At 46.0% G+C, this 17,863-nt stretch overlaps 1 protein-coding gene across 1 annotated transcript; it reads right to left on the bottom strand.

Annotated features, from left to right (window-relative positions):
• Positions 1-107: 107 nt before the first annotated feature.
• Positions 108-6,159, bottom strand: KCNE4 (potassium voltage-gated channel subfamily E regulatory subunit 4). The gene is made up of 2 exons (XM_044289927.1): positions 6,026-6,159; positions 108-3,353 (listed from the first exon to the last, which is right to left on the bottom strand). The coding sequence occupies exon 2, from the start codon at positions 3,318-3,320 to the stop codon at positions 2,829-2,831; it is 492 nt and encodes a 163-aa protein (XP_044145862.1). The 5' UTR covers positions 3,321-3,353; positions 6,026-6,159; the 3' UTR covers positions 108-2,828.
• Positions 6,160-17,863: the final 11,704 nt, after the last annotated feature.

Below are 17,863 nucleotides of genomic sequence, written 5' to 3' on the forward strand. Positions count from 1 at the left end.
CACTGATATGTAAAAGAGGCTTAAGGCAGAAGTGCATTTGATGTGGTCGCAGCTGCTTCTGCTACTCATGAAAAATGCTAAAATAAAAAACCTGAACACAGTTTTTATTATAATTATCATCTTTTATTTACATAGCACCATATAGTGTAACCACCAGAGGACACAAAGTAGGGCTGCAGCTAACAATTATTTTAGCAATCAAGTATTCTACCGATTATTTTTATGAATGATTATTTGAGTACTCTAATAAGAAAAAATGAAATTACTGTTTTCCTTTATAAAAAATCATCAGACCCCCTGCCATCAGTCCCCAACACCCTTCGTTCCCCCTTGTGCGATCAGCCCAAGTGCATTAGTTCCCCCCAGTCCCAAGAGCTCCACTATACCCCAGTGCCATCAGCTTCCCCCGTGTCATCAGCTTCATTCCCCCAGTGCCTTCAGCTCTCCCCCCACCCCAGTGCCTTCAGTTCCACTCCCTCAGTGCGTTCAGCTCCATTCCCACAGTGCCTTCAGCTCTCCCCACAAAGTGCCATCAGCTCTCCCCCACCCCAGTGCCATCAGCTCCACTCCCCCAGTGCCATCAGCTCTCCCCACCCCAGTGCCATAAGCTCTCCCCCACCCTGGTGCCTTCAGCTCTCCCCCACCCCGGTTCCATCAGTTCCACCAGTTCCACTCCCCCTTGTGCCATCGTCTCTCCCCCTTGTGCAATCATCTCTTCCCCCCTTGTGCCATCATCTCTGCTCCCCTTGTGCCATCTTTCCCCTAAGGCCAGGCCACACTTCAGTTAAACCATGGACGCACGGTCCATGAAAGCCCAACCTGCCCTCCTCCTGACACCCGGAGTGGAAAGCGTCATTGGTTGCTATGACGCTGTGCACTCCAGGCGCCCGGCCTTAGTCGCGCCCCCACCCCCTCGGTGTTTCCAACTTATGTTTCCAGCAGGGGCGCCGCCGACACTCCATCGTTCCGCGCTGCTCTGGGCCTGACGTCACACAAACAAATCCTCGATGCAAAGTTTTTTGTTGTTGAATTACTCGATTTAATAGAGTACTCGTTGCAGCCCTAACACAAAGTGAGTAATGAGGAGAGGAGCCCGCTCTCTACCATCTACATTTTCCTATAAATAGAAATGTTAAATACTTCACAGCAAAATGTCTGCATGTAGTCATATGAGGGGGTTCTTCCAGGTCACATCTTTGTTTTATATGTTGTCCCATCTATTACAAGTTATGGGATTTATACAAAAGGATTATTAGTGTTACAGCTCCTAAAGGGGCTAAGAAAAATGGTCTGCTCTTGTCCAGAAACAGCGCCACTCCTGTCCACGGGATATCACTGGTACTGCATCTCAGCCTCATTGAAGTGCATGGGAATGAAGTGTAATAATACCATACTCAAACCATGGAGAGGAGTGGTGCTTATCCTGGAAAAAAAAATCTGAACATTTTAAAAAATGTTGTACACTCTCTTTAATAAGCAGGTTGAGGTACCAAAGATTGGTATAGTGCAGACATCAGCGACCTTCGGCACTCCAGGTGTGGTGTAACTAAGACTCCCAGCATGCATACTTGCTTGGCTGTTCTCAAAACTTCTGTGAATGGAGCATGCTGAGGGTTGTAGTTTCACAACAGCTGGAGTGCCGGTGGTTGCTGACCCCTGGTATAGTGCAAGTTACTAAAAAATGACCTTTGTAAATTTAATAATACTAAGGTTAGTCTTCTAAAACAGACAAACTACTAAAAATATTATATAAAACAGTAATCAGTACTTCAGTAAGGATATTGTAGATACACAGCGATTCACTGATAATTAAACTAATCTACTCTAATTTGAATAGGTAAAAATTTTGATTTTTGCCAACATTGTGTCACTATTTCATATATTCTACAGCTTAATAGTCCATCACTAAGATAAGGTTGCCAAATGACAGTGATAAATGGAAGCTGTAGAGCAGTGGTGACCACACTTGGTCCTCAGTATTGCATACCAATGCATGTTCTCTGCACTTCTAAGGCGGTGCATCGTCACTGCAGGTTGTCTAATAACCCACAGATTAACACTAATGATCTCAGCACTGAATCTGTGAAGAGAACTCAAGGCATAGATGGATGATAGATCGCAAGGACCAAGTTTGGCCATCACAGTGACAGAATAAAAATTGGGATTTTTCTTGTTTCCTGGGTGATTTTCTAATTTACTTGACATGTTTCACTATGGAGATTTAGGTCAGGTTAGTGGCCTACAGATCACTAGAGAAAATATGAATGAAAATCTACATGGTTCAAGTACAGGATACATCTAGTGACATGATATATGTAACAACGAAAGTGAAATTCATTTAGATAACACCGGTAAATATACAACCCTGTTTCTTCAATAAACCATGCCAAGACCTAATCTACAGCAATTTCTGGTTTCCTATAGCCATATTCCAACAGAGTATAGCGTATTCGCAGTAGAGACTCACACCATCTCTAGTTTCTATGTAGTAACATTTCTAACCATCTTTGACTTGATAACTCTAGCTTTGCTTCATTATCATTCTCAGCTCGTATCACCCATGCTATAGACTGTGTGGACCAGCTTCTTCTTTACTTCTAAGGCCAGTGTCAATGCTAAAGCCTATGATACCTTTCAGTTCACTGCATCTGAAAGGAGGACAATGCTACCCCTCTATACACGGCAGTCCATCTTTACATGTCCCACCTATAACATTTGTACTTCCTTTATCTAAAAGGAGCTTGTTAGGCAACAGGACCATAAACTCAAGATCCCATAAGCAGAGATCCTATAGATTCCTGAGCTTTTGTTGTCTCTTTAGTTCATTGCTAGGAAATCTGTGTTTTATCCTCAGATTTTTCTTCAACTGCTTTTTCTTGAGCAGGTCCCTCTGTAGCTTCTTCTTGGATGGTGAAGTGGACCTCAGAGGAGGAAGATTCAGAGCTCAGGCTACTGTCCACTATAGTGTAGTCAGTGCAGAAACGGCTTGGTACAAAACTCTCCTGCAGGATAGAGAACATAGTGCTCTGCTGGGGAGTTTTGGATACAGAAAGAGAAGATGTGCTTTTTCTGATCTCTGTCCACAACTTCTCCTCGTCCTGGTAGAGTAGAAGAAGTTTGGATTCTTTCTCCCTCTTTTTTGATCGCATGTAGACTAGCATGATGCCCATCAGAAATATTCCATAGAAGGCCATGACAGTCAGAATATAAAGATACTCATTGTTATCCTTCCCATTTGTTACTTGGCTTGGTGTTCCTTGATGCAAACTAATGTCTTGGCTCGTCATGGTCCCATTCACCGGATCTTCCATCGTCAACATTGAAGCAATAGTTCAGTCTATCAGTCGTCTTATCTACATTTAGAAAAAAATCTCATTACATTTTGTATAACACAAAGTAACACTCAATTGTGGAATAATTCAGAAGTACAGATATATACATTGGATTTCCCTTTAAAGAAGTTCTCTTGTAATAATGACATTTTACTAAGTGCCAGCAGCCTGTCCCACTAGGCTAAGGATTCATACTTACCTACTTCCCTCTGCTCCAGTCCTTCACGCTCCCTCGGGTGTGTCTCCTTGTTCTGGCAAAGCATGGGCATGGTCACATGCTCCGCTGCAGTCAAAACTGGCTTCAGCAGTGACATGACCAAAGTGGTCATTGGCTGCAGTGGAGTATTTGACCATGCCCTTGCTGTGCCGAATGTAAACACTGCAGGGACCAGAACATGGAGACGGCAGAGGCAGTGTGGAAGAGTGGAGCAGGTAAGTATGAATCCTTAGTTTAGTGAGGCAGACTGCTGACATTCAGTAAAATGTCATTATTACTGGAGAACCCCTTTAAAATCATAAGATGACATGGAAAATTGTCCTGTAAACCAATTTTTTGTTAAGATGCCATTCTCAACAACATAGACTAATGGCTTTTCTACAATGCCGAATGGCAGAGACATCTGAATTGTTATGGAATTTAGGTCTGCTGAAAGACGACCCTTGTGGGCATTGTCTTTGTTGTCATTGGTGTTTGTGACTTGGCACAGGTTGCCCATGTAGTAGACATGGAGGAGGTAATGTCTTAAAATGTTGCAGACAAAGGATCACTCAGAGCCCAACATATACAGGTCATAAATGCAAAAAAGTATGATCTGCAGCACTTCTAAAACTTCACTGTTCATAGACTCACTTCTTTCATTGAACACTGTCAATATAACCCTGTCTCTGAAACGTTTCCCTAGCCTTTGTACATTTTATGTGCCCTTATCTAAATATGTAACACTGTATTCAGATCTGGATCTGTATACACAGGTAACAGAGTCCTTAATGAGTCATATTTAGCATATTATTTCTTTCACTACTTCATGTCATGCACTTCCCTGGGCTTTTGTGGAATGAGTTGTTCTCATTGATGTTCATGGAATTTTCCACCATAGGAAGTGGTGAGTGCGGTTAGTAAGCCATTCTGATCCAATAGCCATCCAATGCAGTGAGGTATATGTAAACCGTTATGATTACATGATCAGAGATCAATCATTGTACTGTAAACTATGTCGCTATGCTTGCAGTAAATAGAGCAAGATGCAGTCTTATCCCATAGTATGCTAAAGGGTAAAGTTCAAGAGGAACTTAAAATAGTTCTCACCCTCAATTGCTCAGGAAAATGCAGTTTCCACCCCCACAGTACACTGTATAGCATAGTATTGTGAAAAGGGAATGCTGATGAGAAGGCAAGACTCACCGCCAAATCAAGGTTGGTGGAATCCCTTAGGCAGAACAATCCCAAAAGCAATCTTATTAAAACTTTTGTAGGTACACTGTAAATCTTTTCAGTCTCCCATGCTCTGAACAATTGCCCTTTTTCGCTATTTATAACCCAGCCTTGGGTGCATTTGAATATTAAGGTTTTCTTACCCCCAAGAGGGTGTTTTACAGAACAATAGGGGAATGGTGACAGTTCATATTAATCATTTTTATTTGAATAAGCTAGCACATTTTTATTCTGGAAATTCCTACATAATATATTACCATGCGCAGGGGATCTGATCCAGGGCACTCTATGAGTGGTGATACAGCATATAGTTCATAGTTTACACATGGGATTCCACGTCTCCTGTCTAAGGCTACTTTCACACTAGCGTTTTTGCTGGATACGGCAGGGTTCAGCAAAAACGCTTCCGTCACAGATAATACAATAATCTGCATCCGTTATGAACGGATCCAGTTGTATTATATTTAACATGGACAAAACGAATCCATCATGAACTCAATTGAAAATCAATGGGGGACGGATCCGTTTTCTATTGTGTCAGATTGTGTCATAGGAAACTGATCTGTCCCCATTGACTTGCATTGTAGGTCATGACGGAAAACATCCCAGGACGGAAAACAAACCGCAGCATGCAGCTGTTTACTCTCCAGTATGAGAACGGAACTGAATGCATTTTCGAGGATTCCGTTCTGTTCAGTTACGTTTTGTCCATATTGACAATGAATGGGGACAAAATGGAAGCGTTTTTTTCCGGTATTGAGACCATATGATGGATTTCAATACCGCAAAATAGAAACGCTAGTGTGAAAGTAGCCTATATGAGATTCCACATAATCAGCCTCGAACAATGTACTGATGTGAATCTAACATTGTCCGTAATGCAGTTTATAATAAAAAATGATGTTGCAGACCACAGATCCCTTTTACATTGATGTATATGGTAATTGCCCATTGGTTTAAATGTGCTGTCTTCTTCATAGTAATGTTAGTTCTATATTAGATCTACCAAACAATGTCTCAAGTAAAGTACTAAAGAATATGATGGTGCTATGTGTGTGAAGCTAGATGAAAGAGACGGTAATAATGATTCCTTATACAGTGTGATGACACATATAGTACATAATGGCATAATAAACTATACCGCAATATCACTTATTAAACTAAGTACAGAAATGAGTCCAGTAAAGCTACCATTATGTTAGCATGATCTTAAATATACACAGAGATAAACTGTGTGGGATGTTGTATGACATGGACTTACGTGTAAGAAGCACTTGGCGGGCAATTTCAAGCTAGTTCTAGTTCTCAGTGTCTCTGGAAAGCTGAAAGTTTCCAACTGAAGTTCTGGCAGCTCTGTGCTGCAGGGTCATATATAGGCAGCTGTGGACGTCTGCGTGACATGATGTAGAAGGGGGAGGGTGGAGGCTTGTGCCTGGAGACACGCAGAACATCCCACTGACAGCCACAAGAGGGAGAACAAAGGATGAGGAAAAGTGGAAGATTTGAAGACTTCTAGGTCTGATTGAAATTAGCCAAGTAAATAAAACTAAAAACAAATTACTATACAGGGTTATCCTCATATCTAGGGCTGCTGACAGCAATGCCTTCAGTCATGGAACACTTTCAGAAGAGTCATGGGTCACAAGTAGACTGGGAATTGCACATTCATTAGTGAATACGTGAAATAAACTTTTGTTCACTAACAAGAGACAAATGTCATTTTTTACCATTGGTAAAATGAAATCAGTAATCATATCGGCAGCTTGCCTAGAAGTGGATGAGCAGATTGAAGCATCACCCTCTAGTGGGAACATACTTGTAGACTGTGGATAGTATAGCAGAGCTGGGGGTATCTTCAATTGTAAATAGTTGTATGTTGTTATTGTCATGCATTGGTCATACGCAACAGCAGGAGGTGGTATGATTGGCATTGGTAGGCAGGAACAGGGCTAAGCACCCTGTTCCTTCCCTCATGGTAGGAGTGGGCTGGTCCTGCTTTCTGCCGGGAGGGGGGGGGGGGGGGGAGTTTGTGTGTAGATACTTTGGGGAGAGGAAGCACATGCCGGAGCTCCTACTCCTTGGAACGATATATGATTCTCCAGAAAAAAAAAAAAAGTAATTCAGTAAGTCAAGAAAGCACCTGAAAAATAAGACAGAAGAGTGATCAGCAAAATACATCTTTACAGACACTGCTGCAAGGTGAGGGACAACAGCTCAGACACCCATCACCAATACCACCACTTGGCCAAACAAAACTCAAGTCTGAACTTTACAGTGGACACGTATATCCACAAGTGCCATGGACAGGGATATGGAGTGTGCATGCACCAGTTACTGGTGTGAAATTGGCGCATGCCCACTGCATATCTCTGTGCCTCTGACCACAGTGGGCAGAACAGTGCGCATGCCCGGCAGTGTTGCGCAAACAGCCTCTAGGGAAATATGATGTCACAGGGCCACAGGGCTGGCCTGAGCTTACTGAGGGGCAGAGTTAGGCGCGAGTGAGGCGGGGGAACTTGGGCACTTTCAGAAAACTCTCCGCCCCTGGGCACTTGTGACGGCTCATTAGCATATGATAAAAACAAGCATCAGAAGAACTAAACACGGGTAACATCTGTGTCATGTCTTTGAGCCCCACTGAACAATGTCACCTGTTTGAAACCAGTCAGGTAGGTGACAGACTCCCTTTAAGGTATAATAGGTTGTTGGGAGCCTGTTATTTTGTCATGTCCTGGGCCCATTGGGGAACCTTCATATACCAAACTGTGTCAATCAAACCCTGTACTGAGAGAAGGAAACGTAGTAATATTCACCACAATAGCTCTATAAGGGTCAATAAAATCTACAGCAGCTTCACTGCAAAGAATGTACATTAATCACTGACATCCTGCACACTAGTATATACAGTATATATAAAACACATCACAGATAAGGATCATGGAATATTTTCATACATTGTGGAACAATCAAAAGTAGTTTTTCAGAATGAAACACAATGTGTACTTTATAATCTATATGAATCACAGATTATATAGTGGAAAATCAAGGTACATAGACAGGCCAGTCATTATCCTCTTTTCCCAGGGACCTCCCTTCTCAAAGTCGCTGCAGGGACCCCCATAATCATTCATCTTGTATTGTCTTGCTGCTGTGTGAGCAGGTAATATTTGAATATATTTGAATATATCTGTATGGTGGTCCCCCACAGCAAATTTACTGGTGGGCCCTAGGAACCTTCAGTCCAACACTGGGAACAAAAGGTTCATTCGATAATTGCCTGCTGTGTCAGCCTGTATAAAGGGGTCTTAATAATTGATCAGGTTTCTACTTTGCATTAAAAAAAAAAAAAACGTAACACCTTAAAAAAACGATCAAATCATTTGCTTAAAGGGGTTATCCCATCTTAGACAATGGGGGCATATCGTTAGGATATGCCCCCATTGTCTGATAGGTGCGGGTCCCACCTCTGAGACCTGCACCTACAAGGAGAACGGAGCCAGGAAGAGTTGCGGCTGGAGGACCCCGGGTTTCCCGTGGTCCGTCCACCACCTGGCGCAGCTCTCCGCCTCTCCCATTAAAGTGAATGGGAGCGCACCGGGCATGCGCGGTCACCGCTCCCATTCATTTCTATGGGCTCGGCTATTTTCGGTGGCTCCATAGAAATGAATAGAGGGCGGCCGCGCATGCGCAGTGCGCCCTCAATTTCTCCGCTCCGTTCTTCTTGTAGGTGCGGGTCCCACCTCTGGGACCCGCATCTATCAGACAATGGGGGCATATCCTAGTGATATGCCCCCATTGTCGAAGATGGGATAACCCCTTTAATTCCAAAATTCATCAATGATGGTTACTTTTTACCACTTTTTATGGGATGGTAGACCTAAGTGCAACTCTGTCTACTAAGGCCTACTGTACTTCGCAGCAAAATCATCAACTTTATGGAATCCATCCAACTCACACATTATGGCTGGACTCTATCCATCCGCTCAAGTGGAATGAATCAGCACATCTCAATTGTAATCAAAAGTCACATTTATTACGCATATACAGTAGCATCAGTTTCCCACCAAGTTGTCTCTGACAGTGCCTTCCTTCTCTAGGATCAGTGCAGATAGATTTGCTACTGCCACCTGGAAATAAAGGTAGTGTCTACTGAGAGAACCCCAAATTAGGGATTCCTGGAGAAGTTTGCATAATTAGCTACTATTCAATAATAGTAGTCTTTATCATTCTGCATTAACAAAAGATTAAAAGGAGAACTCTAGTTTAGGGTGTAGCCATAGGGGGTGCAGAGGCAGCAGTTGCATCAGGGTCTGGTGCCTAAGAGTATGCAAAGGCCCTACTGGCAAACCAGAATGATAAATTACACAGTAGGGCTTGTACTTTGTTACAGATTTCGCATTGCTCCTAGGAGCTTCAAGTTCTAAGATACCTAAATGTCATGGACACCTTTGGAGGCAATTTGTTATCAATTGGTCTTTATTAGGGATGAGCGAACCCGAACTGTATAGTTCGGGTTCGTACCGAATTTTGGGGTGTCCGTGACATGGACCCAAACCCGGACATTTTCGGAAAAGTCCGGGTTCGGTGTTCGTCGCTTTCTTGGTGCTTTTTGAAAGGCTGCAAAGCGTCATACTACTTGCCCCAAGAGGCCGTCACAGCCATGCCTACTATTGGCATGGCTGTGATTGGAGAGTGCAGCATGTGACCCAGCCTCTATTTAAGCTGGAGTCACATAGCGCGCACGTCACTCTGCTCTGATCAGCATAGGGAGAGGTTGCAGCTGCGACGTTAGGGCGAGATTAGGCAGTGATTAACTCCTCCAAAAGACTTCATTCGGAGATCGATCTGCAGCTGTGGATGTTTGAACTGCTGCTATTGAATTGCTCACTGTTTTTAGGCTGCCCAGAGCTTTTTTCTGTCACTTTTTTCTGGGGTGATCGGCGGCTATTTTGTGTCTTGTGGTGTGCCAGCACAAGCTGCCACCAAGTGCATTTAACCCTCAATAGTGTGGTTGTTTTTTGGCTAAATCCTACATCAGGGTCAAGCTGTCACACCAAGTGCATTTAACCATCAATAGTCTGGTTATTTTTTGGCCATATACTACATCAGGGGCAAGCTGTCACCAAGTGCATTTAACCCTCAATGGTGTGGTTGTTTTTTGGCTAAATCCTACATCAGGGTCAAGCTGTCACACCAAGTGCATTTAACCAGCAATAGTGTGGTTATTTTTTGCCCATATACTACATCAGGGGCAAGCTGTCACCAAGTGCATTTAACCCTCAATGGTGTGGTTGTTTTTTGGCTAAATCCTACATCAGGGTCAAGCTGTCACACTAAGTGCATTTAACCATCAATAGTCTGGTTATTTTTTGGCCATATACTACATCAGGGGCAAGCTGTCACCAAGTGCATTTAACCCTCAATGGTGTGGTTGTTTTTTGGCTAAATCCTACATCAGGGTCAAGCTGTCACACCAAGTGCATTTAACCATCAATAGTCTGGTTATTTTTTGGCCATATACTACATCAGGGTCAAGCTGTCACCAAGTGCATTTAACCCTCAATGGTGTGGTTGTTTTTTGGCTAAATCCTACATCAGGGTAAAGCTGTCACACCAAGTGCATTTAACCAGCAATAGTCTGGTTATTTTTTGTCCATATACTACATCAGGGGCAAGCTGAGCCTGTCACCAAGTGCATTTAACCCTGAATAGTGTGGTTGGTCAAGCTGTCACACCAAGTGCATTTAACCATCAATAGTGTGGTTATTTTTTGGCCATATCCCAGTCTAATTCTGTCAGTAAACGTATACCTGTCACCCAGCGCCTAAATAATAGGCCTCAAATTTATATCCAGCTAAATCTGTTGTTACAGCTGTGGCTGATCAAGTTATTTAGTGTCCGTCAAAGCACAGTTTTTGTTCTGGGTTGAAATACAATTCCCAATTTAGCAATTTCCTAATTTTGTGGTTTCTGCTGTATCAGAGCTATTTTAAATCTATCCCTAAAAGGGTATATAAGATTCAAGGTGCACATAGGGTCACTCTGAATAACTTCACACACGCTACTGTGCATTTCCAAGTCTAATTCTGTCAGTAAACCTATACCTGTCACCCAGCGCCTAAATACTAGGCCTCAAATTTATATTCAGCTAAATCTGTCGTTACTGCTGTGCCTGTATTAGTGTAATACGGTACCTAAATAGATAGCCAGATAGTGTTAGGTGTCTGTAAAAAAAAGGCCTGAATTTGAATTCAATACATTGGGCCAAATAATATTTTTCTTATTGTGGTGAACGGTAGCAATGAGGAAAACATCTAGTAAGGGACGCGGACGCGGACGCGGACATGGTCGTGGTGGTGTTAGTGGACCCTCTGGTGCTGGGAGAGGACGTGGCCGTTCTGCCACAGCCACACGTCCTAGTGTACCAACTACCTCAGGTCCCAGTAGCCGCCATAATTTACAGCGATATTTGGTAGGGCCCAATGCCGTTCTAAAGATGGTAAGGCCTGAGCAGGTACAGGCATTAGTCAATTGGGTGACCAACAGTGGATCCAGCACGTTCACATTATCTCCCACCAAGTCTTCTGCAGAAAGCGCACAGGTGGCGCCTGAAAACCAAGCCCATCAGTCTGTCACATCACCCCCATGCATACCAGGGAAACTGTCTGAGCCTCAAGTTATGCAGCAGTCTCTTATGCCGTTTAAAGACTCCACTGGCAGGGTTTCCCAAGGGCATCCACCTAGCCCTTCCCCAGCGGTGGAAGACATAGAATGCACTGACGCACAACCACTTATGTTTCCTGATGATGAGGACATGGGAATACCACCTCAGCATGTCTCTGATGCTGACGAAACACAGGTGCCAACTGCTGCGTCTTTCTGCAGTGTGCAGACTGAACAGGAGGTCAGGGATCAAGACTGGGTGGAAGGCGATGCAGGGGACGATGAGGTCCTAGACCCCACATGGAATGAAGGTTGTGCCACTGACTTTCACAGTTCGGAGGAAGAGGCAGTGGTGAGACCGAGCCAACAGCGTAGCAAAAGAGGGAGCAGTGGGCAAAAGCAGAACACCCGCCGCCAAGAGACTCCGCCTGCTACTGACCGCTGCCATCTGGGACCGAGCACACCAAAGGCAGCTTCAAGGATTTCCCTGGCATGGCACTTCTTCAAACAATGTGCTGACGACAAGACCCGAGTGGTTTGCACGCTGTGCCATCAGAGCCTGAAGCGAGGCATTAACGTTCTGAACCTTAGCACAACCTGCATGACCAGGCACCTGCATGCAAAGCATGAACTGCAGTGGAGTAAACACCTTAAAAACAATGAAGTCACTCAGGCTCCCCCTGCTACCTCTTCTGCTGCTGCCGCCTCGGCCTCTTCTGCTGCTGCCGCTTCGGCCTCTTCCTCCGCCTCTGCAGGAACGTTGGCACCTGCTGCCCAGCAAACAGGGGATGTACCACCAACACGACCACCGCCGTCACCAAGCATCTCAACCATGTCACACGGCAGCGTTCAGCTCTCCATCTCACAAACATTTGAGAGAAAGCGTAAATTCTCACCTAGCCACCCTCGATCCCTGGCCCTGAATGCCAGCATTTCTAAACTACTGGCCTATGAAATGCTGTCATTTAGGCTGGTGGACACAGACAGCTTCAAACAGCTCATGTCGCTTGCTGTCCCACAGTATGTTGTTCCTAGCTGGCACTACTTCTCCAAGAGTGCCGTGCCTTCCCTGCACAACCAAGTATCCGATAAAATCTGTCTGTGGCAAGGTCCACCTAACCACAGATACGTGGACCAGTAAGCACGGCCAGGGATGCTATATCTCCCTAACTGCACACTGGGTAAATGTAGTGGCAGCTGGGCCCCAGGCGGAGAGCTGTTTGGCGCACGTCCTTCCGCCGCCAAGGATCGCAGGGCAACATTCTTTGCCTCCTGTTGCCACCTCCTCCTACTCAGCTTCCTCCTCCTCTTCTTCCACCTGCTCATCCAGTCAGCCACACACCTTCACCACCAACTTCAGCACAGCCCGGGGTAAACATCAGCAGGCCATTCTGAAACTCATATGTTTGGGGGACAGGCCCCACACCGCACAGCAGTTGTGGCGGGGTATAGAACAACAGACCGACGAGTGGTTGCTGCCGGTTAGCCTCAAGCCCGGCCTGGTGGTGTGCGATAATGGGCGAAATCTCGTTGCAGCTCTGGGACTAGCCGGTTTGACGCACATCCCTTGCTTGGCGCATGTGCTGAATTTGGTGGTGCAGAAGTTCATTCACAACTACCCCGACATGTCAGAGCTGCTGCATAAAGTGCGGGCCGTTTGTTCGCGCTTCCGGCATTCACATCCTGCCGCTGCTCGCCTGTCTGCACTACAGCGTAACTTCAGCCTTCCCGCTCACCGCCTCATATGCGACGTGCCCACCAGGTGGAACTCCATCTTGCACATGCTGGACAGACTGTGCGAGCAGCAGCAGGCCATAGTGGAGTTTCAGCTGCAGCACGCACGGGTCAGTCGCACTACTGAACAGCAGCACTTCACCACCAATGATTGGGCCTCCATGCGAGACCTGTGTGCCCTGTTGCGCTGTTTCGAGTACTCCACCAACATGGCCAGTGGCGATGACGCCGTTATCAGCGTTACAATACCACTTCTATGTCTCCTTGAGAAAACACTTAGGGCGATGATGGAAGAGGAGGTGGCCCAGGAGGAGGAGGAGGAGGAAGAGGGGTCATTTTTAGCACTTTCAGGCCAGTCTCTTCGAAGTGACTCAGAGGGAGGTTTTTTGCAACAGCAGAGGCCAGGTACAAATGTGGCCAGCCAGGGCCCACTACTGGAGGACGAGGAGGATGAGGAGGAGGTGGAGTAGGATGAGGATGAAGCATGGTCACAGCGGGGTGGCACCCAACGCAGCTCGGGCCCATCACTGGTGCGTGGCTGGGGGGAAACGCAGGACGATGACGATACGCCTCCCACAGAGGACAGCTTGTCCTTACCCCTGGGCAGCCTGGCACACATGAGCGACTACATGCTGCAGTGCCTGCGCAACGACAGCAGAGTTGCCCACATTTTAACGTGTGCAGACTACTGGGTTGCCACCCTGCTGGATCCACGGTACAAAGACAATGTGCCCACCTTACTTCCTGCACTGGAACGTGATAGAAAGATGTGCGAGTACAAGCGCACGTTGGTAGACGCGCTACTGAGAGCATTCCCAAATGTCACAGGGGAACAAGTGGAAGCCCAAGGCCAAGGCAGAGGAGGAGCAAGAGGTCGCCAAGGCAGCTGTGTCACGGCCAACTCCTCTGAGGGCAGGGTTAGCATGGCAGAGGTGTGGAAAAGTTTTGTCAACACGCCACAGCTAACTGCACCACCACCTGATACGCAACGTGTTAGTAGGAGGCAACATTTCACTAACATGGTGGAACAGTACATGTGCACACCCCTCCACATACTGACTGATGGTTCGGTCCCATTCAACTTCTGGGTCTCTAAATTGTCCACGTGGCCAGAGCTAGCCTTTTATGCCTTGGAGGTGCTGGCCTGCCCGGCGGCCAGCGTTTTGTCTGAATGTGTATTCAGCACGGCAGGGGGCGTCATTACAGAAAAACGCAGCTGCCTGTCTACAGCCAATGTGGACAAGCTGACGTTCATAAAAATGAACCAGGCATGGATCCCACAGGACCTGTCCGTCCCTTGTGCAGATTAGACATTAACTACCTCCCCTTAACCATATATTATTGTACGCCAGGGCACTTCCTCATTCAATCCTATTTTTATTTTCCTTTTACCATTATATTGCGAGGCTACCCAAAGTTGAATGAACCTCTCCTCTGTCTGGGTGCCGGGGCCTAAATATATGACAACGGACTGTTCCAATTTTGGGTGACGTGAAGCCTGATTCTCTACTATGACATGCAGACTGATTCTCTGCTGACATGAAGCCAGATTCTCTGTTATGGGACCTCTCTCCTCTGCCTGTGTGCTGGGCCTAAATATATGACAATGGACTGTTGCAGTGGTGGCTGACGTGAAGCCTGATTCTCTTCTATGACATGCAGACTGATTCTCTGCTGACATGAAGCCAGATTCTCTGTTACGGGACCTCTCTCCTCTGCCTGGGTGCCTGGGCCTAAATATATGACAATGGACTGTTACAGTGGTGGCTGACGTGAAGCCTGATTCTCTGCTATGACATGCAGACTGATTCTCTGCTGACATGAAGCCAGATTCTCTGTTACAGGACCTCTCTCCTCTGCCTGGGTGCCTGGGTGCCTGGGCCTAAATATATGACAATGGACTGTTGCAGTGGTGGCTGACGTGAAGCCTGATTCTCTTCTATGACATGCAGACTGATTCTCTGCTGACATGAAGCCAGATTCTCTGTTACGGAACCTCTCTCCTCTGCCTGGGTGCCTGGGCCTAAATATATGACAATGGACTGTTACAGTGGTGGCTGACGTGAAGCCTGATTCTCTTCTATGACATGCAGACTGATTCTCTGCTGACATGAAGCCAGATTCTCTGTTACGGGACCTCTCTCCTCTGCCTGGGTGCCTGGGCCTAAATATATGACAATGGACTGTTACAGTGGTGGGTGACGTGAAGCCTGATTCTCTGCTATGACATGCAGACTGATTCTCTGCTGACATGAAGCCAGATTCTCTGTTATGGGACCTCTCTCCTCTGCCTGGGTGCCTGGGCCTAAATATATGATAATGGACTGTTACAGTGGTGGGTGACGTGAAGCCTGATTCTCTGCTATGACATGCAGACTGATTCTCTGCTGACATGAAGCCAGATTCTCTGTTACGGGACCTCTCTCCTCTGCCTGGGTGCCTGGGCCTAAATATATGATAATGGACTGTTACAGTGGTGGGTGACGTGAAGCCTGATTCTCTGCTATGACATGCAGACTGATTCTCTGCTGACATGAAGCCAGATTCTCTGTTACGGGACCTCTCTCCTCTGCCTGGGTGCCTGGGCCTAAATATCTGACAATGGACTGTTACAGTGGTGGGTGACGTGAAGCCAGATTCTCTGCTATGGGACCTCTCTCCAATTGATATTGGTTAATTTTTATTTATTTTATTTTTATTTTTATTCATTTCCCTATCCACATTTGTTTGCAGGGGATTTACCTACATGTTGCTGCTTTTTGCAGCCTTCTAGCTCTTTCCTGGGCTGTTTTACAGTCTTTTTAGTGCCGAAAACATTTCCTGGAAGTTCGGCCGAACTTCTCGAACCCGAACATCCAGGTGTCCGCTCAACTCTAGTCTTTATTAAAAATTTTCATAATTTTTTCCTCTGCAGCTTTCAGTTCCATCTGACACCCATAACTTTTTTTTTTAGTTTCTATATACAGAAGTACACGAATGCTTGTTTTGTGGGAGATGAGCTGCAGTTTCCATGAAATTCTTTCTCAAGTGGGCAGTCGCGGAGGGAATGAGCGTAGCGGCATGACGTAGCTACGTGGGCGTGCCGCGTGTCCGCTGAGGTGCCACCCCCTTACTTGTCCACCACGTCCTTCACCCTCGGCGTCCGGCTGGCCTGTAAACCACGCTGAATATGATATGCCGTGGGCCCGACAGTCGCGCGGCTATTTACGGGGGGTCTAGGAGTGTGCTACGAGGAGACCGGGCAGCGCTGTAGCAGCAGGACTGAGTGAGCTGTGTCGGAAGATGAAGCGCACGGGTCCCATCTTAGAACAGCGCTGGGGAACCGGGACCGCATAGTTCTTTTCGGTCACCCAAAAACTCCGACCTCTCAGTTGGATGTTGCGCTCCTGTATCATCGTACCAGGTGAAGTCGCTGTACGACAAACGTGGACACGTTGGGGCCGCATTGCCTGCAGATTGATGCTGTCTGTTCCTGGCCGGCAGGCTGAAGATTGGTGAGAGTGTGCTAACCTACGGGTGCTATTAACACACATAACTCACTAACTTATACGTAACATAACCTTACCTTATGTGGGTCAGCATATTGGAATAGGTTGCATGGTCCTTTGCGGGCCATAGATAACATATCAGCTAACCCGGAAACATCAGTGTATTTTGCATCTCGTCAGATATGGCGACACAACAACACCTGTAATATTGTTGGACGGATTATTTGCTGAAGCATTAATGTTTGGGACCCTGGTCCAACTGTGCGTGAGGTGCTGAGGTGTAATCCACTATTACAAATACATAATCGGAACGCGCGCAGAAGTGGCACTGTATGCGGACATATATAACCCAATTAACATACTAACCTACTGGAATTTGTTGGAATACATACAAACTGCATCGTTGTAGTTGGCTATGTGGTGGTGAGTGACCACCATAATTATTGCCGTCGCATGAACTGCCTGTGTTGGATACATGTGTGAATACCTGCCTCCATATATTGTCGAAATATATATATAAGAATACCTGCCCCCATATATTGCCTTTTTTTCAACATATTGCTTTGCAGGATTGGGCGCATGAGTGGGGGTGGTGGGACGGTGGTCCTTAGGCTTTATGTGTCCGTAGAACTGCGGGTTTATTCTGTGCCTCCGGTTGGGGGTGTACTGCTGATAACAGAATTTGATGCATGGTGGGTGTGTATGCGTTGATGCGCATTGTCAGACATTCAGGGCAATTTTCTGGTGATTATATATGTAGAAGCTGTCTTTTTTTCCTTTTTCGTCCTGAAGCAACTGGCCACGTTCGTATATAGCAGAGTGCGGTCTCCGGTTTTAGTATCCAGGGATTTTAACTGTGTGCTAGACCCCGAACTGGACAGAATATCTAATGTTGCAAAATACAACCAGGGAAAACACTCATTATTCCAAGGGTTCTGTGAAGAATCAGGGCTAATGGATATCTGGCGGGCGTTGTATGGCAATAGACAGGCTTTTTCATGCTTTAGCAAGACATACAACGCCATGTCCAGAATTGATATTGCCCTGGCAAACAGTGAGATGATCCCCCTAATTCTGAAAATGAAATATGAGATCCACGGAATTTCAGATCACTTACCGATCTTACCAGCCATTAAGATAGGGGGACAACATACCAGTGTTAGACCCTTCAGATTGAATGTACACTGGCTATCTATTGTACAGGACCAAGATAG

Source organism: Bufo gargarizans, chromosome 4, assembly GCF_014858855.1.
Source record: "Bufo gargarizans isolate SCDJY-AF-19 chromosome 4, ASM1485885v1, whole genome shotgun sequence".
Classification (NCBI taxonomy): domain Eukaryota; kingdom Metazoa; phylum Chordata; class Amphibia; order Anura; family Bufonidae; genus Bufo; species Bufo gargarizans.